The sequence below is a fragment of the Anomalospiza imberbis genome, chromosome 8 (genome assembly GCF_031753505.1).
Source record: "Anomalospiza imberbis isolate Cuckoo-Finch-1a 21T00152 chromosome 8, ASM3175350v1, whole genome shotgun sequence".
Taxonomy (NCBI): domain Eukaryota; kingdom Metazoa; phylum Chordata; class Aves; order Passeriformes; family Viduidae; genus Anomalospiza; species Anomalospiza imberbis.
The window spans coordinates 34,345,658-34,373,584 of NC_089688.1; the positions used below are offsets into that span (position 1 = coordinate 34,345,658).

Genomic DNA, 27,927 nt, shown 5'->3' on the forward strand with positions numbered 1-27,927 from the left:
TTTCTCATTCTCTCTTTTATTCCAGTATAGCAAAGTGATACTGATATTCCAATATATTAAGCTTTCACTATATTTCACTTCAGCTTTCAATATATTTCACTTTTAGTGTGAAACTTCCAACAAACTCTTTCCTGCTTTCTTCCCTGCAGTAAAATTATTTGTAGTACATAAACTCTTTGTTCTCTTGGAACAGTAGCTTTTGTAAGGTGAAAATATAGATGATTAATCAAGATATTAACAGGAGCAGATTTTTAGATTGTTCTGATTGCATGGATCCTGTCTTCTATTCACAGCCCTTAAATCTTTCTCTGCCTCGAAACACTAAAAAATGGCTTTTTCCTCTAAGACAAGGCCCATAAGGTTGGAAAATCACCCTCCACCCTCCTCTATATGTGCAGAAATACATTACCTTTACTATTAATATCTTTTCCCATATTCTTGACGTACAATGGATTGTTTCCTTTCAAATAAACAGGCAGAACCAGTAAAACAAATACAGGAAGTTTTAAACTATTAAGGAGATGTGGCGAGAGCTGTAATTCAGTGAAATCCTTGGATGGGTGGCCCACTGGCACGGGCAGCCTCATCGGTGGCAGAGGCTTTTTGACACTACATCATCTTGCAAACATTGGTTTATGGTGGATTTTTGCTTTGCCTGATGGGATTTGGTAAGGATTTTGTTAGGAGAAGGATGCAAACTTACTGCATCAGGAAGGGTGACTGAAATGAAGAAACAAATTGCCAAACTCTCATGCATTCCCCTTAAATTTAAATCCAATATTTGAAGCTTTGATTGAATTTTAATTCAGAACTTGAATCAATAGCAAGCAGGTTTGAGAGACTGAAAAGGAGGACTCTCTAAGACTTCAGGCCTGGTGTTTTTCCCTGTAATTGGGATGAAGAAGCAGCTTCCCTGGCGTTTATTGATCATCCTCACACTCAGCAAATGTCTGGAGTTGCAATTTGGTGCATCCCTGGTACTCTATGGCACCATCAAAACAGGGCAGGTGTTTGTGAACTGTGGCTCATTTGTTGATGCAAATGTCAGGACTTTGATGGAGTTTTTAGGATAAATTTATGCAGAATGGGAAGTGATGGAGTTTTCTGGATAAATTCGTGGGATGGGAAGTAAATGAGTAAGGTGGTGCTTGGTCACACCTCTGGTGGGGTGGGTATCAACACCTCCAAGGGAATCACCTGCAGGTAGTTGTTGCAGTTCAGTGGGTGCCCTGCAGCTGGGCCCCACAGATAGGAATGTCCGAATGAACCTTAACCTTAGCTAGACCCCATTGGCTGAGTGCCAGATAGCTCCAGCCCCCCTAGACCCAGACCTAGATAAAAAACCTTCCCGCCATTGTTCGGTCTCTTTTCCTGCATACCACCAGAGAATAAACACCTGGAAAACGAGCCTCTCTCTCCTGGTTTCTGTGGCACTGCTCCTCTGAAGTCCCCAAGGCTGAGCTAGCAGAACAGTTTGGGGGGACTGAAAGAGGGCTCTGCCGCAGGTAGTGATTCCATTGGGTTAATACAATCAGAAATTCAGATTTTATGGGTTAGAATTCCTATGGTTGGTGCAGTCTGGGGTCCTCTGACAGTAATTTTTAGTGTTTGAAGGCAGTGTGTGGTTCCCTCCTAGCCCAGCATGGGAGCAATGTGGTGTGGGAAACCTCCTGTGGCACCTGGGTGGGCTCTTCAGTTTCACAGGAGTGTGAGGAGCTAAACAGCATTTCCAAACGTGCAGCAGGGGCTTGGCTAGAAATGGTGGGAATGGGACCATTCTGGGGTCTGAGGGAAACAGGGAGAAGAATTGCAATGCATTTTCCTGCTGTTGGTTGTATTTCCATCACACGTAGCTCAATTAACGCTTGCTTAATCTGAAAACGATCAAGAGACCCCTTTCTTGGAGGAACTGGGACATCTCCCTGATTAATGCAGGTTTTAAAAAATCCAATTGCAGGATGTGTGAGGCCACATTCGATTTGCCAGCCGAATATGTTATTTTTGCCTTGATTCTCAGAAATATTTGAGGGGAGAAGAAAAAAATTGGTGAGGACTTCCATGCTGTAGCCTAATGGAAATCCCCTGTTAAATCAGATGCAGAAGGGATTATTGTTAATATACTGATATTGGTGCGGTGGGTTTATATTGTAAAAGCAGAGTGAAGGAAATGGAAAAACTTGTGGAGGGGAGATCCATCAGAGATAAGGCTCTGATGGGAAGGATTCAGTTCTCCATAATACTGAAAGGAAAACCAGGGTTTGCTCTCTGGACTTTTCTGGAAAACACAAATTGTTTTCTGGGAGAACGTGGAGCAAGGAAATGCTTTGCTACAGATTTTTTTTTTTTAAGCTTTGTTGATTCTCAAGATTTCTCTGCCTTTTTTATTTCTCTATTCATCATTATGGATATGAATTGAATTCTAGGATGTCAGGCCAATGTCCAGTGGAGTTTCTGGGGGTGTTAGGAGCAACAGAACATAGAAATATTTGAGTTATTTACTGTAGTGTGAAAGCTGCTTAATGCAAATTTAAATAAAATTACAATCTTCCAGTTTGCTGTATTTGGCAGTCTGGTGAGGTAAACTTACAAATGTTGTTCCTATGGTTTTATTTCTTTGGGAAAACTCCAGAGGTTGGCAGGAGATGCTTCCTCTCTACAAATCATAATTTTTTTCTACCTAATATCAAAATTACGAGGTATTTTGACACAGATTTGTAGGTATTGCAGTGGAAGGGGAGAATGAAGGTGGAGATGATGCAGGAGCTGATCAGAATTCTTCCAGTTTTTCATAAATCACGGAATGGTTTGGGTTGGAAAGGTTGGAAATCCCACCCAGTGCCACCCCTGCAATGGCAGGAACACCTGCCACTGTCCCAGGTGCTCCAGCCCCAGTGTCCAGCCTGGCCTTGGGCACTGCCAGGGATCCAGGGGAAATGTCCAACCACTAAACCACGTCCTGAAGTGCCACATCCTCATGGTTTTGGGACACTTCCAGGGATGGTGACTCCACCAGTTCCCCTGTCAGCCTGTTCCAATGCTTGACAACCCTTTCCATGAGGAAATGTCTCCTCCTGTCCTGCCTAAATAGCAGAATTAGTATCTGGACAGAGGAGTGTGCACTGTACATCTGTCAGTGACCTTCATCCTGGAGCATCCCAACCCCATTGCACAGGGATGTGGATTGATGTCCTGCAGCCTCATTCCTTTGCAAAAACAAACCTTCTGAATATTGCTGCCCGATGAATTTGATAAACAAGGCTGCAAATAGGAGTTGCAGTCACTCAGGGTTTCATCTGTAAAGCTTAGTTCGACTTGGAGAGAGCTCAGAGGGTTATTGATAGTTCTCTGCTGCTCCCTGCATCCTGGGTTTTGTTCTGATGGAAAAGTTGTGGAGCACATGGTGTGAGGTTCAGTGCCTCTGGTTCAGGGCTGTCAAACCAATAAACATGAAGAATGTCTGCTGGTTTGGCACACATGTAAACTTCCACTGCTTGTTTGCTGACTTCTGCAAAGAGATGCTGCTCCAAAGAGGTTCTCCCGTGTCCTCCAGGAGGGAGAAGGAACATGGAAAAAGTTGGTTGGAAAGGAGTTTCTTTGTGATGCCACCAAACATTTGATTATTCAGCAACTGGGGTTGCAGTCAAAGTAAAAATAAACCACAGGGAACCTGCAATTCCTGGACTTCTCCAAGCTGAGTGAGGTTGCTCTGGTTGCTGCATGTCTGTAATGGAGGAATTGCATAAGAGCTTCCCAAAATTCAGGGCTTTAGGTTTACTTTTGCTCTAGTTATGCAAAACTGTCAGCTTGATGGTTTTTCAGCTCTCTCACGCTGATTATATTACTCACAGATGTGACTTCATTCCACAGCACTTAATAATGGGGTTTGAAATGATTCTCTTATTTGGAAAACAACTAATTATTGTACAGCTGTGAGCAGTAGGCAGCTCTAAGTCACCCTGCATGGACCTTCCTGGCTCCTGCTGCACCCCTGGTCTGTCATTCATGGAATCCCAGAATGGTTTGGCTTGGAAGGGATCTTAATCCCATTTCATCCCATCCCCTGCCACGGGCAGGGACACCTTCCACTGCACCAGGCTGCTCCAAGCCCCATCCAGCCTTGAACACAGGGAAGTAAATGAAACAAATCCAAGAAATTTGTTGTTCTCTCAGTGTTGCAGGAAACCTCATGAAGTTCAACAGGTCAAGTGCAGGGTCCTGCACCTGGAGGGACAGGACACAGGGAATGGCTTCCCAGAGGGCAGAGATGGATGGGATTTTGGGAAGGAATTGTTCCCTGGATCCCTGCAAATGCCCAAGGCCAGGCTGGACACTGGGGCTTGGAGCAGCCTGGGACAGTGGAAGGTGTGGAAATAAGTGGAAATAAGATGGCAGGTAAGGTCCCTTCCACCCCAAACAGTTGTAGGAACCTGTTATTCTGTGTTTGCTGATGGAGTTACCTTGTGCTGCCTCACAGTTTCTCCGTTGTTCACTTTTTTCCCAGTTTCACATGAGCTGAGCACTTTCTTTGGCCTGGACCAAAGGTTTGGTGTCTGGGTGACTGCAGAGGACACTGGTGATGTTCTGCTCTGTCCTGTCCTGCTGCAGTGATGGCACAAACCAAACTGGGAATACAACTCACACTTCCAGAATGGGGTGGTTTTTTCAGCCAAGATGAATTTGACAAGTCTGTTATTGTTGGTCTTGTCCAATATTGAGAAATACTTGGCAGCTGTTTCCAGCTACATCCTATCAGTAATCGTAAAACCAGACTGGTAACAATGGGAATAAAAATATGCTTCTTTTCCTAAGGAATGATTGATTTTTTCATGTGTTTTCTTTTCCAGCAGACATATTCTATTTGTGTTCCAGCTGTTATTTGCATAACACTGCTGCTCTAAACCACTGCATCTACTTTGTTGTCACAACAGTCCTGTTTTAAATAAGTGTCACAACACATTGGATTTTAGCTGATAAACCAGCCACGAAACTGCTGCTATTTCACATTTTTATGAAGATCACTATGCTGCTAGTTAATGGGTTTTTTTGAGACTGTGATTTAGGTGCTAACTTCTGAAGATAGATCATTTTAAGTTGGAGTTTTGAAAGTGAATGCTGTAGTTGAGGAAACTTGAAATTCACTGTTGTCTTGCTTTTTTCAAATTGCTTTTGAAAACTACTCAAATCTCTTCCTTGGTGCAAATTCCTGCAGTTACAGAGGATTTTGTTTCCTTGAACAGGTGACTTGCAAACGGGGAGGATCTCCATGCAAGGAGAAGCAGGTGGTTCTGCTCAGCCCCCTGGGCAGGATCGAGATCTCGGGGTGTGAAACGGGCGTACATGAAATAAAACTTCCCCAAATGAGCCTGCTGCCAAGTGGGTGAGTTCACGTCCTATTGATGCTGTGCTTGTGTTTGTGCTGGAGGAAGGAGATTGCCCAGAGCATCTGAGAGCACTCTTGTTTTTGCTAATCCTGCTGGGAGGAGTCTCTTGTGCCCTTAAGGACTCCAAAATACGTCAATTCCTCGGCTGCCTCAAAAATATTATCAAACGTTTTAAACTCTTGAGTGTTTTTAATGCAAGTTTTGAGAGAATCTCCTGCCTCCCTTAATTTTGGTGCACATATAAATGTCACTGAGGGTAAAATCTTCCTGCACACCTCACAAATCTTGCAGACCTACATCTATTTGTATATTTGTATATTTGTATATTTGTATATTTGTATATTTGTATATTTTTATATTTTTATATTTTTATAATTTTATATTAGTATAATTTTTTATATTTGTATATTTTAATATATTTACATTTTTATATTTTTATGCTTTTATATTTTATAGTTTTGTAATTGTTGTAATTTTTATAATTTTTATAATTTTTATAATTTTTATGTTTTTAGATTTTTATATTTATTTAATTTTTATATTATTTTTATATTTTTTATGTTTTTATATTTTTATACTTCTATATTTTTATAGTTTTGTAATTTTTATATTTTTTATAATTTTTATGTTTTTAGATTTTTCGAATTTTTAATTTTTTTTTAATAATCTAGAGATCTGTGCTCCAGCAGGTAGAAGCAGGATTGACTGATTGTTTTAATTACTGTGTAGTACCGGTGAGAGCTTTAGGTGTTTTCCCAGTTTGTTGTAATGTCTGCTGGAGTTTGGAACAGATCCCACGTGGCAGTGGAGATGATGTCTCAAATCCAGGCCTGGCTGAGGAGGCATCAGTGCATTTTCCTCCTGGTTGTAAGTTGTGCTTGGTCTGCTGGAGTCCATCTGTCCTGCTCAGATATTTGATTTTTCTTCCTTATTTGTGGGGAAATGGTCAGTGACATTTTTAGAAGGAACGTTGAATTCATTCAGAATTAGATGCTAAATTTCTATGCCAAATTTTTTCTGCAAAATCAAGACTTCTTAGGCTTCCTCAGACTTCTCTAAGACTGGTCTTTCAGCTGAGTTTGGTAATTAAATTCCACTTTTCCACAGTCTACTACATCAGCGTTCCCACTGACAAGGCTCAAAAAGGTTTGGCCTCTTTTGTCAACGTTGTGTTTTTTTCATCCTGTGTTTGCCTCTGAAGTTCTCCATGGATTTTTAGATGCTTGTTTTCCTATTTTATTCTCCTTGGAACAGAAGTGGGTGTAAAATTAATCAGGACTATGGAGCATGTGTGTGTTCTGGTTGAAATGTGATTTTGTCTCCCATACAAAAACTCTGAAGCTGCTGGATTTCACAGTTTTGCCAGCTCCAGGGATATGGAAATGACTGCTTCACTTCCTTCAGGTTCTGGTTTAAGATGAGCAATGGAAATAAATGGGCATTTAGGATGAAGTTGGAACTTGGCTTTGCTGCAGTGCAAAATGTGCCTGGAGAAAAGCCCAGGGGATGAGGATCTTCACCTTGTGAAGGGTAAATGTCATTGAGTGGGTGGAATAAGAGTAGGAAAAAGATGTGGGGGCTCTCAGAGCTGTTTGTAGGGATGGGTGCTGCTCTTTTCCCAGAACATCTGGTTAAAAAAAAAGGGTTTTGTTTTACCAAGGCATCTGGTTTGCTCACCTCTAACATGTTCATGTTCTCTGGTTGAAGTTTCTCATGATCCTGTTCTTCAGCAGAAGTTGGACAGTTTAGATCATTTTCCTAAATTTCAATTTTCTCCTGTTTTAGATCTTCACTTTTCTCAGTGGTGAGCTGACTTCACTTCATCTTGAGGCATTAGTGGCATCTTGGTAACTCTTTACCTCACAGGCTGCATGATTTATGTGCAAAAATTGTTACATTAGAGGGTCTATCACTCAGGAATAACTCTGAAGCTAAGGGCAGGAAGAGTGTTTTTATGATTACTTCAAGAATTTAAATCTGAACAAGAAAGGTGGGACTTCCTTTTGTCTTTAGCACTGATAAAGTTCTAAAAATTTTAAAGCCATCTGTAAATGTTTGTGCTGAAGTATAACATTTAATCTCTTCTACTCATCGCTAGTGAATAGTTGTTAAATCTGGCCTCATTATTTTCGACAGAATAAAATAAAAACAAAGCAGTGCCTGGTGTTTCTCCTAACTGGCTAATAAACGCCATGGCAAGAACATTGGGTGGGAAAAAAAAACCATAAGAAACATAAAAATTGATTTTAATGGACCCCTGTCAGAAGGAACCATAATGAGCACAAGTCTGGTAATAAATATTGGTATTCTGCTCCACGGTGCTTGGGACTTCTCATGTGGAATTGCATGTAACAATCAATAGAGATTTTAGGGTTTTTTAACAACAAAAATAAGTAAACCTTTGAAATATATAAATACTTAAGACTTGCAATCTGTCAGACAAACCTGGTAGTTGTAGAAAAATCTGATAAGAGCCCCTGGTTAATGGCATAATCACTTTGTGGAGATCTCGCTCTGTTTTACAGCTTGTAAAATGCTGTGCAATTAATCACCTGAGATTACAACCTCCTCACTGATGGCTCTCCTTAAAACTTAAGAACACAGACTATAATGGAGCCTAAAAGGAGAAGCAACAAAGTAAAACCCAGTTTCAGTATGCTTGAAAGAAATTGATCTATTAATGAGATGAAACTAATTGTAATAACCTGAGGTTATTCTGCTCCTCAGGAAGCTGCCAGGGTTTCAAAGTCCAGACACGTCACAGGGGGATGGTTTCTTTTGGAGAGGAGGCATCTTTATCCAGGCTTCTGAAATCCATGATGTGCATCCCATTCCTGGGACCGGATGGGGCTTGGAGCAGCTGGGACAGTGGGGGGTGTCCCTGCCATGGCAGGGGTGGCACGGGGTGGGCTTTGAGGGTCTGGGATTCTGTGATAAGGATGCCCTGACCCAAACAGCTCCCTGAAGGTTTGACCTCTTCATCTGGACAATTGTTTCTAAGAATTTCAGCTTCACAGTTCATATTTTAAAAAAACCCTTAAGTGTGTATAAGCTGTGTGTATGTATTTATATATGTGTGTGTTATAGATGTATATATATACTATGTACATTATATATAATTTATATATCTATTGTGCTATATATATATATAATTATACAGTACTGTATAACAGTATATAATGTATCTATTTCATGTTATATCAGCTGCTGTAGTTTTTCTTTCAGTACATGCCAATCTCATGATTAGTTTTGATCGATATTCCTCCAACATCCCAACCTGAAATATTGCAAATGTTTAACACTTCTTGCTCATGTCCAAAAGAAAAACTCCCTTTCTTTTACTGTTATTTTACTTCAGAGTGTCTTCAGCAGCTTTGGAGTTTCAGAATTAGGTTTTTTGTTGTTCTGCTGCCAGCTGTGGTGTTCCCTCACCAGGATGACTCTGCTTTGAGAAGCCTTGACTCATTGCAGAGGTGCAGGAGTAAATTATCCCCGTGGTGAGCAGGTAACACAAAGCGTGGTTTTCCCTCCGCTGAATATTTACAGCACAGAATACTTTGGAAATGTGGGCTGTGGACTTGGCATTGGGATGGCAGCAGGGAGCAGTTTCTCCCTGTGTTGCAAAAATCCAGATTCTCTCAGGAATTCCCTTTTCCTCAGGAAAACCACCCTGGTTTTGCCGGCTCCCTGCCTGGTCAGCATGGGGCAGGGGTTGTGTGGGCTGCACATATGCTGGGGCAGGGGAGCTCTGGGGGAACTGGAGGATTTTAGTGAAAGGGCTGTAGCAGAACATGTTTTGAGGAAAACTAAGCAGCTTTCAGTGCGTGGTTGGAAAATCCTGCTGGGCACATGGGGGGATGGCCACCATCATCCTACTGCTGAGTGTGTGTGACAGGAAAGTTGAATTTGCCATCTGGAGGGTGGGCACAGATCCCAGGCGATGCCTGTAGCCCTAGTGTGGAATGTTATTTATTCACTTTGGGATTTGAGGATGCCACCATGAGTTAAGTTTTCCACTGAAAAGCTCAGCCGAGCAGCTGTGATCCGTCGCTGCCATCCTTGGGTGGGACATCCCAAGATGGGGATGATTTGGGGACAGCCCCTCCTGGCTCTCTGGGGCTGCTGGGGTGTAGGGCCAGCTTGAGCTTGCCAGAGGAGCCTGAGGAATTGTGTGTTTGTTGGTGTGAACCTGAATTTGGGAGACTGCAGAGAAGGTGTTGGTGCTTCCTGCATGTGTGGGCAGGCTGACATGGACAAAGCCTGCATTTTCCTGGTGCTGTAGGAATACACCCAGGCTTCCTTTTGGGCTCTTTCAGAAGCAGTGTGATCTCATCTGCCCTCTGTGTTCCCTGCAGGTTATTTGTGGTTTTCCTTAGTGTTTCATTTCCCTCCATCTTACTGAGGGAGATCAGGGGAGGAGGAACAAGGAGCCAGTTTGGCCCTTCCCGTATTGTTAATGTGCCTCAACCTTTTAGGGTGAATCTGCAGTTCAAGAAGCTCCCCAGGGTTTCAGTCAGTCTCTCTCTGTCACTGTAACATGATCAGAAACTCTCCAGAATCTCACTTTAAGCAGGTTTCCACCTGTTAGAGATGGAAGGAAACTCTCAGGTGTGTGCAAAGGCAGCGGATGCAGTGGGGCAGGGAGTCTGGAAAGAGCCTGGAACAATAACTTGGAGAGGTGTGGACCACACTGTTCATCTCTGAGGTATTTAATCATAGCCAGTGGTGATGGTTTAAATGTCAACTTTGCTAACTGTTTCATTCCTCATACTGTAAAATTTACTGGGAGTGATATCTCACTTTGATGCCACAAGTGGGAGGCATTTGGGAGAGTGCCACTCCTCCTATTTTTCCACTGAGCATCAGCCAAGGCTAAGAAACTTAGTGGAGCTCAGGGGCACAGTAAAAACCCACTGAAGGAGGTAGGAGTGGGACTGCTCTGCTGCTTGGAGTGGATTCCTGGTTTACCATGAACATCTGGGGTGACTTGTGTGAGTAGAGGATTATTGGCAGTGTGACGTGGAGGAGGCTCCGCTCCTCCTCATTCAGGTTCTTCCTCGATTATTGTGTAACAACAGGGATTTTCTATTTAAAATAGTACAGGAGCAAACCTGAATAAGCCAGAGGACATATTTGGGGTAAAGAAATTAACGGGTTGGGATGAGCTCTAAATGGAGAGTGGGAACAGGGAAAGGAATGGGGCTGGGGAAGGGGCTGGAGCCCCAGGAGGGGCTGAGGGAGCTGGGAAGGGGCTCAGCCTGGAGAAAAGGGGGCTCAGGGGGGACCTTGTGGCTCTGCACAGCTCCTGCCAGGACAGGACAGCTGGCGGGGTCGGGCTCTGCTCCGGGGAACAGGGACAGGAGGAGAGGGAACGGCCTCAGGCTGGGCCAGGGGAGGGGCAGGGTGGAAATTAGAAAAAAGCTTTTCATGGAAAGGACTGTGAAGCTTTGGAATAGGCTGCCCAGGGAGGTGTTGGAGTCACCATCCCTGGGTGGGTTCAAGCTGGAGGACATGGTTGGTGGTGCTGGTCGATGGTTGGATTTGATGATCTTTGAGGTCTTCTCCAACCTTAACAATTCCACATTCTGTGTTAAAACACCGGTGGACAAATCCAGCAACAACTCCCACCTGTTCTTTACTTCTGAAGTGCCTTGTTCCCAAAACCTTCAAGGTGCTATTTTGGCCCAGAGAGCACCTGCTTCATCTGGGTGATGCTCGTTCAAATCCAGGATTTTAACCCCTCCCAATGCTGACAACATTGGTTTTCATACTGATGAGCCAAGTGAGAGCCTGTTTGTGGTGCTTGTGTGGAGCAGTCACCAGAAGAAGATCACTCTTTCAAAGAAAACCTTTCATTTCCAAATATCTTTTAACTTGTGGCACAAAGCTCTCACAAATCTCATTGAGTTTGCTGCCACTGGTCTTGGAAACAAAACATGCAGATGCCTGGGTAATGGGGAGATGATGCTTGTTACTTCAAATCACTTCAAAATAACAGGAAAGTGTATTTTAAAAAATAGGAAAGAAAGGAAAAAAGAAATATTACCTTCTCTGGTAGAAGTCTCTACAAATATCCAGGCATCAATCTTTATTTCAGCAGATTCAATGGATGTGGCAGGAAGAGTTATTATATAGCATAGTCCTCCTTTTATTAAAAATAAACTGGGCTAGGCTTTTTCATAGTTTCTTGTGGAGATGCTACAGATTGTTTATACTGCATCAAGCTAAGAAAACTTTTTATTGGAAGTGGTGTTTCCAAAACATGAACAAAATAACTTTCTGCATGTTTTCAGAGTTCAGCTTGACATGTAGTACAGCTCAAGGATGTGGTTTCACATAGTTTTAGAAATGGTTTGTGGGCAAAGTTTTATTGTCAGGTCTGGCTGGCGAATTTAATTCTGCATGATTAGCAAAAGCCACGTTCCTCTCTCACTGAAGCTGAAGTGAATCTTGAGCAGCTCCACTGTAATCAATACTAGACTTTAGCTGTGTTATTTTCTCTGACAGCACGGCTGCGTTTCTATTATCTGTCAAAGGCAGCATTGCAAGATTCAAATAGGAGTGGGTTTTGCAAGTCTTCAGTTGTGGTTTTCTCCTGGAAAATATTTCAGAGAAGCCTTTGAGGGCTCTGTGCAAAAAAATAAAATTAAAGTGTGGATTTTTTGGTGGATGAGAAGCTGGAGGTGAGCTGGCCACGTTCACTCACAGCCCAGAGACCCCCTGTGCCCTGGGCTGATCCCAGCGTGGGCAGCAGGAAAGGGGAATTGTGTCCCTGTGCCCAGGTGAGCCCCACCTGCAGAGCTGGCCCGGCACAGGAGGGACCTGGAGCTGCTGGAGCCAGGCCAGAGGAGGCACCAAATGATCAGAGGATGGAGCAGCTCTGCTGGGAGAGCTGGCATTGCTCACCTGCAGAGGAGAAGTGTGGGGTGAGCTCAGCGTGGCCGCACAGGGCCTGAGGGAGCCATGGAAAGGATGGAGAGGGACTGGGGACAAGGGATGAGGGACAGGACCCAGGGAATGGCTCCCACTGCCAGAGGGCAGGGCTGGATGGGAGACTGGGAATTGGGAATTGTTCCCTGGCACAGGGTGCCCAGAGCAGCTGGGGCTGCCCCTGGATCCCTGGCAGTGCCCAAGGCCAGGCTGGACACTGGGGCTGGAGCACCTGGGACAGTGGCAGGTGTCCCTGCCATGGCAGGGGGGCACTGGGTGGGATTTGGGTCCTTTCCACCCCAAACCAGGCTGGGATTCTACAAACCCCTGCAGTGTTGGTTCCCCTCAAACCCTGCCCCTTGCTGCCATCGCAGCATTTGGTGGTCAAGGCTCTCCAGGCTGCTCTTACAGCAAAACACTTCTGTGGCTCAGTTCTCTCCCTCCAGCAAGGATTCCTGTCACCCACATCCAGGTGTGTCTGTGCTCTCACACCCTTCTGTTTAACCCCAAAACACCTCTGTGGCTTTCAATTGTTCCCAGCATTATCTGTGCATCTAAATTTTTTTTATTTTTTTGAGGACCACAGAAGTCAGGAAGGAAACCCAAGATGAAGAGTTGCAACATTCAAAACACCCACTAATTCTGGTACATAATAGAAACATAATCCATGTCATTATGCAGCCCATTTTCCCATCCTTATAGCAAGGATTTGCAATGGAAAAATGCTCCACTGCATTAATCTACCTCTGGCATGGGAAGTGGAAAGGTTCCACTCCTGGCCTGAATTACTCCTGGTTAGTAAGGACACACCAGGCACTGTATCTGTGGCACAGCACAGGGCAGGGCATCAGGAAAGGATTTCTTTTCTGGGAAATTTCTCGAGGAGATGATGCTGCATGGACAAATTCTCCCACTCCTCTTTGGTAGAATCTTTTTTCAGCGCTATTAGAGCTCTGCATCCTCCACAGTAGAAAGAAAGAGTCATATTTGTGGTATTTTCAAGTGGGTGCCTGCACAAGTTATATTGTGCGATACAGTTTGTTGTTATTTTTGCTGTTTTAAAATACCAGCACTGTAAAGGTGATCACTGGGCTGTTCTAACGTGTCTTGCTGTAGGAGTCTTGGCCGACCATGAGGGTTACAAACACAGCCCAGCTGAGCAGCAAAGCTTGGTGAAACTGGGCTTGTGGTGTTCAGACACAGCATTGTCCACGTTAATATTAAAGGTTTGAAAACATCGGCTCAGTGCCATGGGTCACTGCCCAGCAGAAATCATGCAATGGTTTGGGCTGGAAGGGACCCTAAATCCCACCCAGGGCCACCCCTGCCATGGCAGGGACACCTCCCCCTGTCCCAGGTGCTCCAGCCCCAGTGTCCAGCCTGGCCTTGGGCACTGCCAGGGATCCAGGGGCAGCCACAGCTGCTCTGGGAATTCCATCCCAGCCCCTCCCCACCCTCCCAGCCAGGAATTCTTTCCCAATCTCCCATCCATCCCTGCCCTCTGCAGTGAGAGCCATTCCCTGTGTCCTGTCCCTCATCCCTTGTCCCCAGTCCCTCTCCAGCTCTCCTGGAGCCCCTTCAGGCCCTGGCAGAGCTCTGAGCTCTCCCTGGAGCTGCTCCTCTGCAGGTGAGCACTCCCAGGTGTGCCAGCCTGGCTCCAGAGGGGCTCCAGCCCTGGAGCATCTCTGTGACCTCCTCTGGGATCCTCCTCATGTTGAGGAGCCCAGAGCTGGACACAATTCTCCAGGACTCTCTCAAGGAGAGAGGGGAAGAATGCCCACCCTGAGCTGTTGGTTACACTCCTTGTGATGCATCCTGGGGTGCTCTTGGCTTTTTGGCCTTGGATGGCTGTTCCTAGCTCCAGCTGGAGTTGGCAGCAGCAGTTCCTGGTCTTCCCGGGCCACTTTGGCTCACACATTTCAGTGAAACCCAAAGGTCTCACCCTGCCAGTGCCTGTACTAATTATGGCTGTTCTTAAAATGCCTCCCGTAATTCCTTCTATAAAAAGAATTTAAGACTTGGTAGGACAAAGCCCAGTAAATCAGCCTGGAGCTCAGAGCTGGGAGGGAATGTGTGTCCTTAACCCCCGGGTGCTTCTGCAGTGGCTCATCTCTGCAATTCCAGGGATTTTCAGGGAAATGACAAATGCTCCTCAGCACCCCATGCTGGGAGAGAAAGAGTTAAATTTTAAAACCTTATCCTGTAACTGTAAATGCCATTTTTCTTTCTTCACAAATGTAACCTTTTAACATTTATTTTTAGCTTTTACATTAATATATGTAAAAATATTAAAAGCTCTTGTATATTACATTAAAAACTTATGTCAGCTGCCCTGCTTTTTCCTATTTATTAAAACTTTTCAAGCAGTGAAAACATTTTACTTGTTAATGAGGGGAAGAAGGAAAATTAATGACATAGAGCTCGGATCTTCCAAGATGTCTCCTTTTAACCATGCAAAACCAGCTCTTTTCCCACACTATGTAGTTTAATTTCTGTGTTAGGGTTCAGTAAGCAAATGCAAATAGATTTAATGATTTGCATCAGTAGATCACTTCTCAGTTTAATATCCTCTGATATTTTGGTCAAGGACTTTTTCTTTGGAAGGCTACTGCTGTTTTGTGGAGGAAAAATATTAATAATGGTGGCATTGTGAGGTTCAAGTAAAGCAGGGGAAATGTATAACTTATTCAAAAGCAGCATCTCCCATTATCTTCTCACTAAGATCATGCAGTGGAAAAAGTTATCAGGGAAAAGACACTTAAGAAATAATTGTGAATTGCGGATCATATTAAACATTTAGTGCTGCTTTCCATCTCACATCTCATTTTCTATCAGAGTGTTCAGAGCCTGATCAGATAGGCAGTGATGAGAGGTGCCTCGCCCTGGGATGGGGAATTTTCCTCTCTTCACCAGGAATAAACAGGAGCTGTTCCATCAGTCCAGGGTTGGGATGGTTTCATTGGAGCCTGAAGTACTTGCCTTACTTAAATCTAACTTCCCAAAATTCCTTAAAATGCCTATTCATTAAATGAAAATAGTTCCAAGGATGGATCTCTTGTAGATTGACCCCACCAGCTCGTCTTTGCTGGTTCTCACTGATTCTGCGTAAGAAATGAATTCCTGTTGGCTTTTGAAAAATTGAAACCTGTTTAGTGCACATAAATTCTTCAAGTGATAAATACTCATTATTGCCTCGTTGCTTATTGAAATGGGCACTTGCCGGTGATAAAAACTTTTTGATTGCTTCTCAGTTTCTGAATAAATGACGTGGTCAGCTGAGCAAATGAGGTTTGGAGCATTTCTCAATTTGTTTGGTTAATTTTGACCTTTGAGAGGCTTATTGCTATAGGCTGCTGATACATGTAAATTGTCACTTGTACTAATAGATTTCTAAATCGTGTTTTATTTTCCTGTTATGATCATCACCATGTAGATTTAGACATGAAGTCAGAATGGTCCGCAGGCTGTGGCAGAGGACTTTCCTTCTGCCAGCTCAGAGCAAGAAATAATGAGATTAAGTTAGAAACTTTGTCCTTTAGGTTCCCAGTCAGTTGTTTTCCTGTCATTTGTTTTTCCTGTGCTTTATTGATGCCCGTCCCCCTGGCTTTGTCATCCCACAGTTGGGTTTTGCTTGTGCTCAGGTGATGATGATGAACAGCCTCTCTGAGTATCCTGCTGCTGGCGATGCTCCATCAGTGTCACAGCGCGCCAGGGTGCAGGAGTTTATTGTTTCATAGGTGCTCCCGTGCAGCTGCTGGTTTCACATGTACACACACACACACACACAGATTTGATCGTGGAGATGCTGGGCAGAGCTGCCAGAGTGGTTCCTGTGGTCAGGAACGGTGTCCAGTGCTCCCGGACAGAGTTTTAGCTGGGAAAATGCTGAGTGCTTTCTACTCCGGGTGGAAAGCCTGTCCAGAATTTGAGGGGAAACGTTCAAAAAGATGAGGTTTTTTCCACATTCATGGAACCACACGAGTAAGTGTCTTGATATGTTTCAGGACCAAGCTGGTATGCTGCCTACCGTAGGAAAATTTAGAATCTACAGATTGCCCATCCAGATTGTTTATCTGGGCAATAAACTGATATTCCAAGTCTTTTATTTTAGGCATTGAAATCACCGAAAGGCCTTGAAAGTTCCCTTTCAGACATGCTCTTTTAGACATCCCTGCTCCAATAGGAAAGGTCTGGATTGTTCCTAGGAGTGGGGTCAGGGTTATATCCCAGGTGGCTGCCCAGGAGAACAAGTCTCCCTGGAAGAGTGGTGGTTCCTGGGTGGGAACATCAAAAGCATTCCTGGTGCTCCCTAGGAGCACTCATGGCCAAGAGACTTCTGCATTTATTGGTGTGTGAAGCATCATGGAAGGACACCAAGGTTTTGATGGTCACCGGGCACAGAGCTCCTGGGGTACAGGATGCTGTAGGAAACCATGGAATCACCATCCCTGAAAGTGTTCCAAAACCATGTGGATGTGGCACTTGAGGACATGGTTTGAAGGTGAGAATGGTGGTGCTGGTTGATGCTTGGACTTGATGTTCTTAAAGGTCTTTTCCAGCCTTTAAAATTCTGCGGTTCTTTGATTTTATTAATATATAAAATACAACAGTGCTGACCAAAAACTTTCAGCTAGATAACTACACTAAATATCCTGGTGTGTGGATGGCTGGATAAATGGACAAAGGAGGATGGAAATATTTCCTGCTTTATTTTTTAAGCTCTTCAAGTTCAATGATCTGACTTGGGGGAGGAGTTGTGAAAAGTTTAAACACTTTATGAAATTTGGCCATAAATATAAATCAGCTCCTATTAAGGCAATTTGAGCTGTAATACCTCAATAATTTGCAAGTAGTCATTCTTCACGCTCCTGAATGTTCTTCACCTCTGAGAAGAGTTTGTTCTAATTTTAAATGGACACCTGAAGAATACAGAAAATGTCTTCTGTTTGTACCTCTGGAATTCCAAAGTCCACACTGACCTGATCAATGCACCATGGACTGTCTTGGCTCTCTCCACCTCTGCCTGAATTCTTTGAAACAGCCTGGCTTTCTTTAATTTCTTCTGCTCATGGTAGCAGGGATGACAAACCAAGGTGGGTGCAGCTGTTTGTGGGGTTTCTGTTGATTCCTTGAATATTCTGGGAGGTTTTTCTGCCTTTGCTGCTGTGGTTGTGTTAAAGCAGATCCCGGTTTTCCTGTCGGTCGTGTTCGGGATCACCTCTCAGCTCCTGTAGGTCAGAAGTTCTCTGCAGGCTGGGTAATATTGCTTGTGACTCTGAGCTTGTCCAGATGCTCCTCATTGATGCAGAAATCCTCTGGGCTTTGAGATTTATGTCCCAGTGTGGAACAGAGGATATCCTCAGGGTTGGGATAGCATGTCCCGCTTCCTGCCGTTTCTGGGAAACACGTCTTGGAATTCTTTTTCATAGGACTTGCAGCAAAACAAAAGCAGACAGGAACAAGAAAAACCTTCCTGATAGGTGTGGTTGCCAGTGCGTGCAGGTGATTTGAAAATGAACAAGAAATCTGTTGTCTGAAGTGAGGCTAAATCACAGTAAAAAGATGTCAAGCGGCCAAAAAAACAACCCCCAGGTATAACGAAGCTGAAGGAAAACAAAAATGCACATTCTTGATAGCAGTTTTTACTTGCTGTTAGCACCGTGTGCACATCTGGGATGAGACAGACTGAGCTTCCCTCTGATGTGGATCTAGAATATGGAGTTCTTTTACAGGCTACAAAACTGCTTGTACAGTCAAATTTCACACTTTGAAAGCAGTGTCACCCAAACAGTCACTTTTAGGGATTTTTAGTAGTGAAGATTTTTTAGTAGTGAAGATTTGCTGCTCTTTTTGTTGTTGTTTGATATTTTGTAACTTGCACAGGAAGGGTTGCTTTGTGTTGCCTTTAGCATCTGGATCACTAAAGGTATTGCTGAATTATGTCATTTACTTATTGATATTTACTCCAAAAGCTTGCTGCATCTTAATTCTTAGTTTTGTGGAACTCTTGAAAAGAGCTATCAGAATGAGCACTTTTTTAGTAATTTATTACATTGCAGGAAGAATGAAATAAACCCTACTGATTCCTCCACTTCTTTGCATTACCGTTTTGCTTTGTCTGCATTCACATTGTAACTTTGTCTTCACTCCATACATTTCTTTCAGGTCTATCACTTGTTATCAAAATTCCATAGTAATTAGGATGATTTGTGACCAAGGGAACTCTTAACTCACACAACTGCAGGCTCTGGCAGAGTGGCCCTGGCACAATTGGAAGGCCTGCTTTGTTTTGGGCTGCAGAAGACACATCTGTGAACATTAACTGGGAAATACCTTTTTATTCACCCGGCACTTCTAAATTGGGAGTCCTGTTAAGGAATGCCTTCCCATCTCCAGTGAACATGACTCATTATTTCAGTATATTTTTCCTGCTTTTCAGAGGTGATTCTTTTCTCTGGCAACTTCTGAATGTTTAACCATGATAAAGTTGTGAAATGTTGTTTGTTGTGCAGGGAAGACACCCATCCTTCCCCTGGTGTGAAGGCTTTTCTGGAGCCTGAAAGGAGAAGGAAATATATTTTTTTCTTTTGGAATAGGAGTAAAATTGATTCCAGAAAAAAATGAATATTTTTGGAGGAGTTTATTTTTCAAGCCGTAGATACTAACGTAATGCATGGCTGGAGGTCTCCAGTCATGGAGCAGCTTTCAGGTCTCCAGTAATGGAACAGTTAAATTATGCCACAGTTGACCTCCCAAAAAACCCCGAGCTCTAAGGGGAGGTTGAAATCCATCCAACATCCTTTAGCTTTGTTCTGGAAAACCTCATTTAGGGTGAAGCCCTCTTTGGTTTGCAAGGGCCGAAGCAGCACAAACACTGCTCTGTTTGCAAGATACAATATTTAGCCATAATGCAGATGCCTTCCCTCGTAATGGATGTGAATGGACCTCACATGAATGCCAATGAATGTGTAGAGAAAAATTAAGCTGCAATTTGCTGCTGATATTGAATGTTTTACAACAGAATTGCTGCCAGTTGTGTGAGGTCTTAAGTTTTTGCCATCAGCTCCAACACTGCCGGAGCGAGGATTCAGATCTTCATGTACCAATAAAAAGTTTCCCATCTTTGTCATCTTAAAATGCCTTCAAGGATAAGAAACTCTCTGGAGCTTGTGGCTTCAGGGTTTAGGAATGTTAATGTGTAATGATATGGGGAAAGAGTTGATGGCAGGGCTTTAAAAAGGCATAAAAATATAGTCAGTTGTGTTAATGAGTGTCCTTACTGAAGATTTAAGCTCATATGCCTTTTTAGTGTTTTTTTTTTTTCCTGTAACTAAACACATTCCAGTATGTTTTATTTGAGCTGCTTTTGTTCAGGCATCTTAGAATTGGAATCCCAGGTTGATTTGGGTTGGAAAGTAGAAAGTTCATTCAAAGGAATTTACCTTAAAGCTCATCCAGTGCCGCCCCTGCCATGGCAGGGACACCTCCCCCTGTCCCAGGTGCTCCCAGCCCCAGTGTCCAGCCTGGCCTTGGGCACTGCCAGGGATCCAGGGGCAGCCCCAGCTGCTCTGGGCACCCTGTGCCAGGGCTGCCCACCCTGCCAGGGAAGGATTTCTTCCTAATCTCTAATCTAAACCCACCCTCTGTCAACTTTGAGTTGTGCTTCGAAGCACCCACGGCTTGTACTGAGGAGCTTGTACTGAGGAGCAGGAGTGGTGCAGGAATGGCACAGGAGCCCTGGGAGATGGAGCAGCAGCATCACATGTCCCTGGGCAGGACGGTCGTGGTCCAGCCAGCACAGCTGTGGTACCTGCTATCAGACCTGTGTGGAATTTCCTCGGGGCACTGGGAGCATCCCTGTCTGCCTCTGTCCCTGGAGCTGTGGCTGTCGCGACAGGCTGGACGTGTCTGTGGTCAGCCTTCATCTCTTGTCTTCCTCAGGTGCTGGAGGGGACCGGGAGGAGACTGTGGAGCAGCTGAAACACTTCCAGGGAGAGGGAAGTGGTGGGGCATTGCAGGGAAGGAGCAGTGCCAGCAGCGATCTGTCACCGTGAGCTGGAATCCAGCCCTGGCTCATTTGGGCTGGGCTGGGCTGGGCTGGGAGGGTGGGTGGCAGGTGGTGGCAGTCCTGGAGGAGAGGGGACATGGACAGTCCTGTCCTGTCCTCTGCAGGCATGTCACCTGAGCACTGTCATGTGTGATACTCGTGTGGTATTCATGCTGAGTTTGCTCTCTCAGCATTAATTTTTGGGGTTCTGGAGTGGCAGTAAATGAGCAGTTAATGTGTGACACCACAGGAACAGCGAGGTGGGTGCAAAACACCTCGAGGAAATGGGGCTGTGTTCACCTGGGACAGCTGTCTGGTGTAGTGGATTCAAAACTAGGATTATCTTCATCACATGGGTGCCTTCCCCAAAATCCTTGTGCTGGCACAGCACAGGGCTGGTTTTCCCAGCTGGAAGAGTTATTTTTTAGGGCATGGAGCTGCACGTGGCCATACTGGGAATGAGTCCCTGTAGCTCCCAGGCTGTGTGGCTAAAATGTCTCCTGAAAATGTCCCTGTCCTCCTGGAAGCTTCAAGCAGTGCAGCAGGATGAACATTCCCTGCGTGTACAGTAGGAACTGTTTTTTGAGTATTCTGAACTTTTCTCTCCATATTTACAGCTTTGTGCTTGAAAGAGGGTTGAATATTGACCTAATTTGTCTTTTGAAAGGACACAGAGTTTTACTGGAATACTTATGCTATTGGAGTAGACAAATGCAGGTACTATTCCTTTGGTAGCCGCTGCAGAAGGTTGATGTGCTCTAAGATTTACTGTGCATCACCTTAGCCATCATTCCCATAAGTATTAATTTTAACTCCACTAATAAGAAACTGAACAAAAGTGGAATTATGAGTTCAGTAGTATTCTATGAAAGGTCAGTTGTTAAAAAGGCAGAGTCTGACATTCTGTGAAAAAGGTGCCTTCATTAATCATCCTGATAGGATAGCATAGGATATTCTTGACCAATACCCACCATCCTCGCTGTGCAATGTGCTGAATTCCATGTAGAAAAACAAGGATTAGGTGAAGAAATGCACAAGGACCATTTTTTACTACTGTAGCGTTACTATTTCTTTATTCAAAGTACAGAAAAATTAATGGAGACGCTTTTATTAGGCAGACTGTCACCATTTTAAAAGTTTGTTAATTTTATAGAATCATACATTGCTATGGGAGTAATATTTAAATACACAATCTGTAAGAATATAAATGCAGTAATACCAAACACCAATATTAATGTAATTTATAAAGTATTTATGACCTCTTAGAAGAATTTTCTTATTATGTTGTTTAAATATGCAGTTTTGCTTCACAATAATTCATTTCTGTAAATCCTGAACGATTACTCCTGTATGAACCCAGCAGTTTTAATTGCCACGTAAAATGTTTTCCTGGGTGAAATTATTATATTGAGTTGTTTGTATGTTTTTCCTTGTCCACCACAGTGATGGCAATTTGAAAGTTAATACAAATTATATAAATTATTAAGCACAGGCCTAGTGGAACATTAATCAGGAGAACATCTTTATTGTGACCGTTCCTGACAGATTATGTTCACCATGATGCCCATTAATGCACTGCATTGTGAGAGCCCATGTCCATTACAGAATCCCCTTTGTTACCAGTGTCAGGTCTAATTCAGGGCAGCAAATCTCAGGCCAGGTTGAATATCTTTTTGGATATTTGATGGAAAAATGCTGTTTTGGAAGCGAGGGCCCTCACCTGCTTAATTCTCTCCAAGTTGTTAGCCTGTGTAGCAGACACTGTAAAATGCAAAGTCTGCAGTAGTCTTTTTCCCTTTAATGTCATAATTTTGCATAATGGCTGTTTGTGCTACATTGACTAAGTCCATGGATTGCTTAACATAAGTGATTACATTTTCCTTTGATTATAAACTCCTTCCATTAGAACTACTGTACAAAAACTTGTAAATGATTTGTTGTTTAAGCTTTCTACTTCATTAGCTCCAACCCACACTCTACAAGAGTCGTTGTCTAAGAGTTACTAATATTTGTAATGAGCTGTATAATATGGGCCCTTTTACTAAATTTAAAAACAGATGGTATCTGTTAACAACAGTTTATCATGCAAATTGAACCCTGGCAAAAATTCCTCTCAGTGGTTGCATTGCTGTAGGCCAAATCCTGGTGTCTTGGTTGGGTTTTTGATGTAATAGCAAGAAGAAATATTTGTTATCTTCGACACTTGTGACAGATGCAAGCTAACCATGGTCAAAAGTCCCTGAGAAGTAAAAACTCCAGATTTTTTCTCTGGTGAAAGAATTAAGTTTCCTTTCGTGCCTTTAACACATGCTTTAAGGTTTACTTTCAACATTTACAATTTTTGCACATCCTGGCAGATTTTAAAGCTCTGTACCTGTAATTCCTCTCATTTTTAAGCCACTGAGCAGCTGTGAAGGAGAATTTCCCTTTTTTGAGGACTTGCAAATATTGATCTCAACAAGTGGAAAGATCAGAGGATGCAATATACAGATTTTTATCTGCAAACTTTGAAAACAAGAGGGAAATTGGCTCACATTGCACCAGCAGTTATGAAATTATACCATCAAAAGAATCCTCTTGCATGGTGTGTTTGTTGCTAGTCCTGCATGGGGGAAGACTTCAAAACTGAAATAGAGTGAGGAGTCTGCTTGTAAATATACTCTTGCAATCCCAATTTTTACCCTCAGACTCTGAAAAATCATTCTTTTTTTCAATGTGAGGCATTCTGAGTGCTTGAACTTCTGTTTTGAAAGACTGCAGGGTCAGCCTTGTCTTTGTGTGCTGGAATTAATGCTAAGAAATGGCAAAATTTGATCCCTTGGCCTCAGTGTTCTGCAGTTTCTCGTTGCTGTTGGTGAACAATAATTCCCAGGATGATCTCGCTTTTCCCACTGCCCATCCCATCCATTTGGGAAGAGGCATTTTGCCTGATCAGACTCTCTCAAGCATTCCCAGCCCTTTTTCCTCTGGAAGGGCTGGGAAGGATGTGAGATGTGACAGGAGCCAGGGAAAACAGAAGGAACCTTTTAGTTTTGTCAATGGAAAAGCTGGATATTCCCAGCCAGGAGAGTCCATTAAAGCCAGGACTGCTCCCATATGGAGAGGAGCATGACAGGTGAGCAGAGGAGGAATTTTTGGAGACCTAGCCTAGTGTAGGTTGGAAATGATCCCAGGGAAGATGCTGTGAGGAGAGGAATCAGTTTATCGATTTATACTTGAGCTGATCTTTCTATTATAGCAAAATCTCAGGTGAATAACCATCCAGCTTCCCTTTAGCAGGCAGCAAGTTGGGCACTTGTCATTAAATAGCACCAAAATCATCTTGATAATAAGTTCTGTACACACAGTTCCAGGATAAAGGAGTTTATTTGGTGGCAGACTGTTGGTCCACATGTGGTAAAATAAACACCTTTTGAGGTTCAGCCATTCCTTTGGGAAGGATTTAAACCTACAGACCCTAAGACTGGCTTAGGTAGACCTGAGGCTCGTAATGGCTCGAGCTCATTACTAAATTATAGTTATTTGGTGGCTTATTTAATAATTTATGGTGCAAATCAGTTGTCAAGATCATGGTGCACCTGAAAAGGTGCCACACTCTACAGAGATGGTGGGAAGTCCTCAGCTCCTCCTTTTAATGTGGTTTGTTCAGTTCAAGGGCTGGTTGCTCTGACCCTTGGAACGTCCTTCTTCTGTCTCATCCACCTCCACCTGTGATTTGTCTCAGCTTTTTTGGTTTATGGTGGTTTTTAGTCCTTTTTGGTTGGCTTGCATCTCCTTCCTGCCCTTCTGGAGAAGGGCTGAGGTGGAGATGGCTGGTTTATTCCCATCACCCACAAGTCAGAAGGCTCAGAACCCTTGGAGGAGGGGTGAGACACCTAAAAATGTGTTAGTGAAATTAAATGGTTCATTTTGGACCTGCATGAACAATTACTGCAGCCCCTGCCTGTGGGCATTGTCGTTTGGAAGATATTTTGCATCTCTTTGTGTTCCCCTCACTGTTTTTGCTGAAATAAAAACAAAATAGGTGCTGTGGTGGGTGCTGTGCTCCTCCTGTGCCCCCCAAAAGTGGAGGAGCATCTCTGCTGTGGAAAGGGGGCCAGGCCCAAGCTCCCTGCTGTAAAAGCAGGGAACCAGGCAAGCCTATTCCGTGAATAAAAATGGGAAATGCATTGAAGTCGAGATACAGTATCTTTGTAGTAATAAAAGCAGTAGTACAGATTTACTGGGGAAGGAGTTTTAACTGTAATACTGTGGAATAGTGGGTTATTTTGTGTTCAAGAGCTACATTTATCACAAAAATGATGATATACAAATCACTTCCATATCACAAAATGTTCTTGGTCAAAATTGGCTTGAGGCAAGTGATATCTTCGAGTAAACAGTATATGAAGACCATATCTTAAAATGATAGATCACCTAATTTTGTTCTGACAGAGGTTTTTGCTGCAACAAACATCTGTCACTGAAATACCAATTCAGAGATATGGAAGCCAAATTGTGGAGGTTTTCCAGTATTTGTTGCTCCTAACTTAAGAACACCACTGTTAGTCCTGCAGATATTTGGAGATAGGAGGCAGCTTGTGGGTTTAGCACCTTCAAGTATTTAGTTAAGTGTTTTAAGAGGTGGAAGGGTCTTTAAATGCAGATTAGCAACTTGGGAAGGGCTTTGGACCTGTGGGAGAGAGGGGAGTCTCTTAATGCAAAGGGTGTGAGTCCTAAACACATCTGACCTGCCCTTTGAAGCCAAATTTCTGACCCTGCTCTACACCTGAATATAAAATGATCATCAAAAATTGAAATTTTGTCTCAAGCATTTAGAGACGTTATTAAATTTCATTTGGAGGAGAGATGCAAAGGATTTTAATGCAGTAAAAATATAAATATCTGTTAAAAATACTTCTGTTTCAGTGGAAGGTATTTATTTGTGTCTAGTTAGCAGCTAAAAAACTAAACGAAAATTGCAAATCAGTACTAAAATGAGTTTTTAGGTCTACTTTGTGTTGACTTGTGTTATGAAAATGAAATTTGGCTCCAAACTGTCACCATTCTGTGATATTTTGCAGACAGGATGAAATGGCAAATACCACGTCCTTGGAGGAGGAAAGCACTTACTGGTCATGTCAGAAATCCTTCCAAGATTATTATTATTATTATTATTATTATTATTATTATTCATCCCATATTTTAGCCTAATTACTTTCAACCCCATTGATTTAACCCATTGATTTAACTGTCTGTTAACAAGAACCTCCCTACCTCTGCAAATGCTTGGGTCTCATTTAAATACATATAAACACAATATAAATATGCAAATACATCGCTTTTGATATCTTTTTTTTTAATTTTTTTAGCTTTAAATGGTGCTGTGATCAGATATGAAGTCCAAAGGATTTGTAAGAGCTTTGTTTGCTCCTCAGATGAGTTATTTAAATGTCTCAAAGTAAAGCTGTGTTTAAGTTACATTTCTCTGGGTTAACTTCATGTGGGAAGTGGAAGCCAAATTTGAGTTTGGCAAACTACAGATAATAAACAAGGTAGACCCTGAATTGGAGGTATTTTTCTGTGTTATGTCTTTATAATTACTTCATGGTTTTGTTGCATGATTTTATATGCACGCTTCATGTGCTCGTTTTCAGGAGTGCACTAACCTAAATAAATGAAATAATAATAATAAAAGTTGATAAAATGGTAGTTACCACTCCATTAATTTAAACTGTTGTAAGAATTACTGCAAGTTTGGGGATGTTAAACTACTGGGTCTCACAAGAGCTTGTCCAAAAATTAATGAATTCTCTTGGAATTACTCATCATCTAAAGCACATTCTGAGGTCAGTTGGCCCAGTCCAGGAATTAAAAGTGCCACATGTTCCCCTTCAAGAGTATAAAAATATTGATCTATTTCCCACAAAAAAAAAAAAGAAAAAAAAAAAAAAAAGAAAAAAAAAACCCTAAGGAATAAACAAACAACTTTTATTTATTCATTCCTGTAGTTTTCTGATCAACCCCTTCCACTTAATCAACGCTGCCAGCTGTGTTGATTCAAGTTATTCTGTCAGGACTGGTTTGGTTTGGCCCAAAAGGAGCTCTTTGCTGGGCAGTGTGGAGGCAGAGCATTCAGCCAGGTTCCCTGAGCTGCCAGGGGAAGGGGGTGAGCTCCAGCCCGTGTGGGAAGGATAATTCCCGTTTCCACGGGAGCCGGGGGCGGATCCTGGGCAGGCAGCCCTGGGAGGGATGGGTGTGGGAGTGGGAATGGGAATGGGGATGGGGATGGGAATGGGAATGGGGATGGGAATGGGGAATGGGGAATGGGGATGGGGAATGGGGAATGGGGAATGGGAATGGGAATGGGGATGGGAATGGGGATGGGAATGGGGATGGGGATGGGAATGGGAATGGAGATGGGAATGGGAATGGGAATGGAAATGGGAATGGGGATGGGGATGGGAATGGGGATGGGAATGGGGAATGGGGATGGGAATGGGGATGGGGATGGGAATGGGAATGGAGATGGGAATGGGAATGGGAATGGAAATGGGAATGGGGATGGGGATGGGAATGGGGATGGAAATGGGAATGGGAATGGGGATGGGGATGGGAATGGGGATGGGAATGGAAAGGGAATGGGAATGGGAATGGGAATGGGAATGGGAATGGGAATGGGAATGGAGATGGGAATGGAGATGGGAATGGGAATGGGAATGGGGATGGGAATGGGAATGGAAAGGGAATGGGAATGGGAATGGGAATGGGAATGGGAATGGGGATGGGGATGAGAATGGGGATGGGAATGGGAATGGGAATGGGGATGGGAATGGGGATGGGGATGGGGATGGGGATGGGAATGGAGATGGGAATGGAAATGGGAATGGGGATGGGGAGGGGAATGGGAATGGAAAGGGAATGGAAATGGGAATGGGGATGGGGATGGGGATGGGGATGGGAAGAATGGGTATGGGAATGGGGGTGGAAATGGGAATGAGAATGGGAATGGGGATGGCAAAGGCAGTGGGAATGGGAATGGAAATGGGGATGGGGATGGGAGTGGAAATGGAAATGGGAATGGGAGTGGGAACAGGAACAGGAATGGGAACAGGGACAAGGATGGGAATGGGAATGGGAATGTTTTCCTCCTGCTATCATGTGGAAAACAGGGGTTGGTGTCGCACGAGCAGCTCCTGGTGAAGAACCAGCAATGCCGAGTGCGGGTTGTGCCGTGGGCTGCGGGGAAGGGAGGAAGGGGTTAAAGAATTCATAAAAAATGAAGGATCCTAATATTAAAGTGGGGGGAAAATGTGGGTGAATGACATATTTTTTACACACCTCAACTGTCAACATTTCTAATCAAATCATCCAGCCTTCTTGCTTCTTAAATGATACAAGCAATATTTCCTGTAATAAACACCCCTAAGTCTAATGAGAGGCCCTAAGGCAACTTCAAATGTATGAATTCATTATAATTGAACAACATAATCTGCAGGGCAAAGATTCCTGCTACCCAGTCTTTTAACTTCGCACGGCTTGGGTGTTCTATGAAAAATGTTCTACATTTTGTTTACAATGTATTGCTGC

The 27,927-nt window shown here is 43.4% G+C and overlaps 1 protein-coding gene across 4 annotated transcripts in view; it reads left to right on the forward strand.

Annotated features, from left to right (window-relative positions):
- The window catches only part of MGMT (O-6-methylguanine-DNA methyltransferase), a 137,475-nt gene that overhangs the window by 8,843 nt on the left and 100,705 nt on the right, over positions 1 to 27,927 (forward strand). For all 4 annotated transcript variants that reach the window (XM_068198349.1, XM_068198350.1, XM_068198347.1 and 1 more), the window contains exon 2: positions 5,238 to 5,377. In XM_068198349.1, coding sequence (XP_068054450.1) covers positions 5,238 to 5,377 — 140 coding nt within the window. The remainder of the gene's footprint in view (positions 1 to 5,237; positions 5,378 to 27,927) is intronic.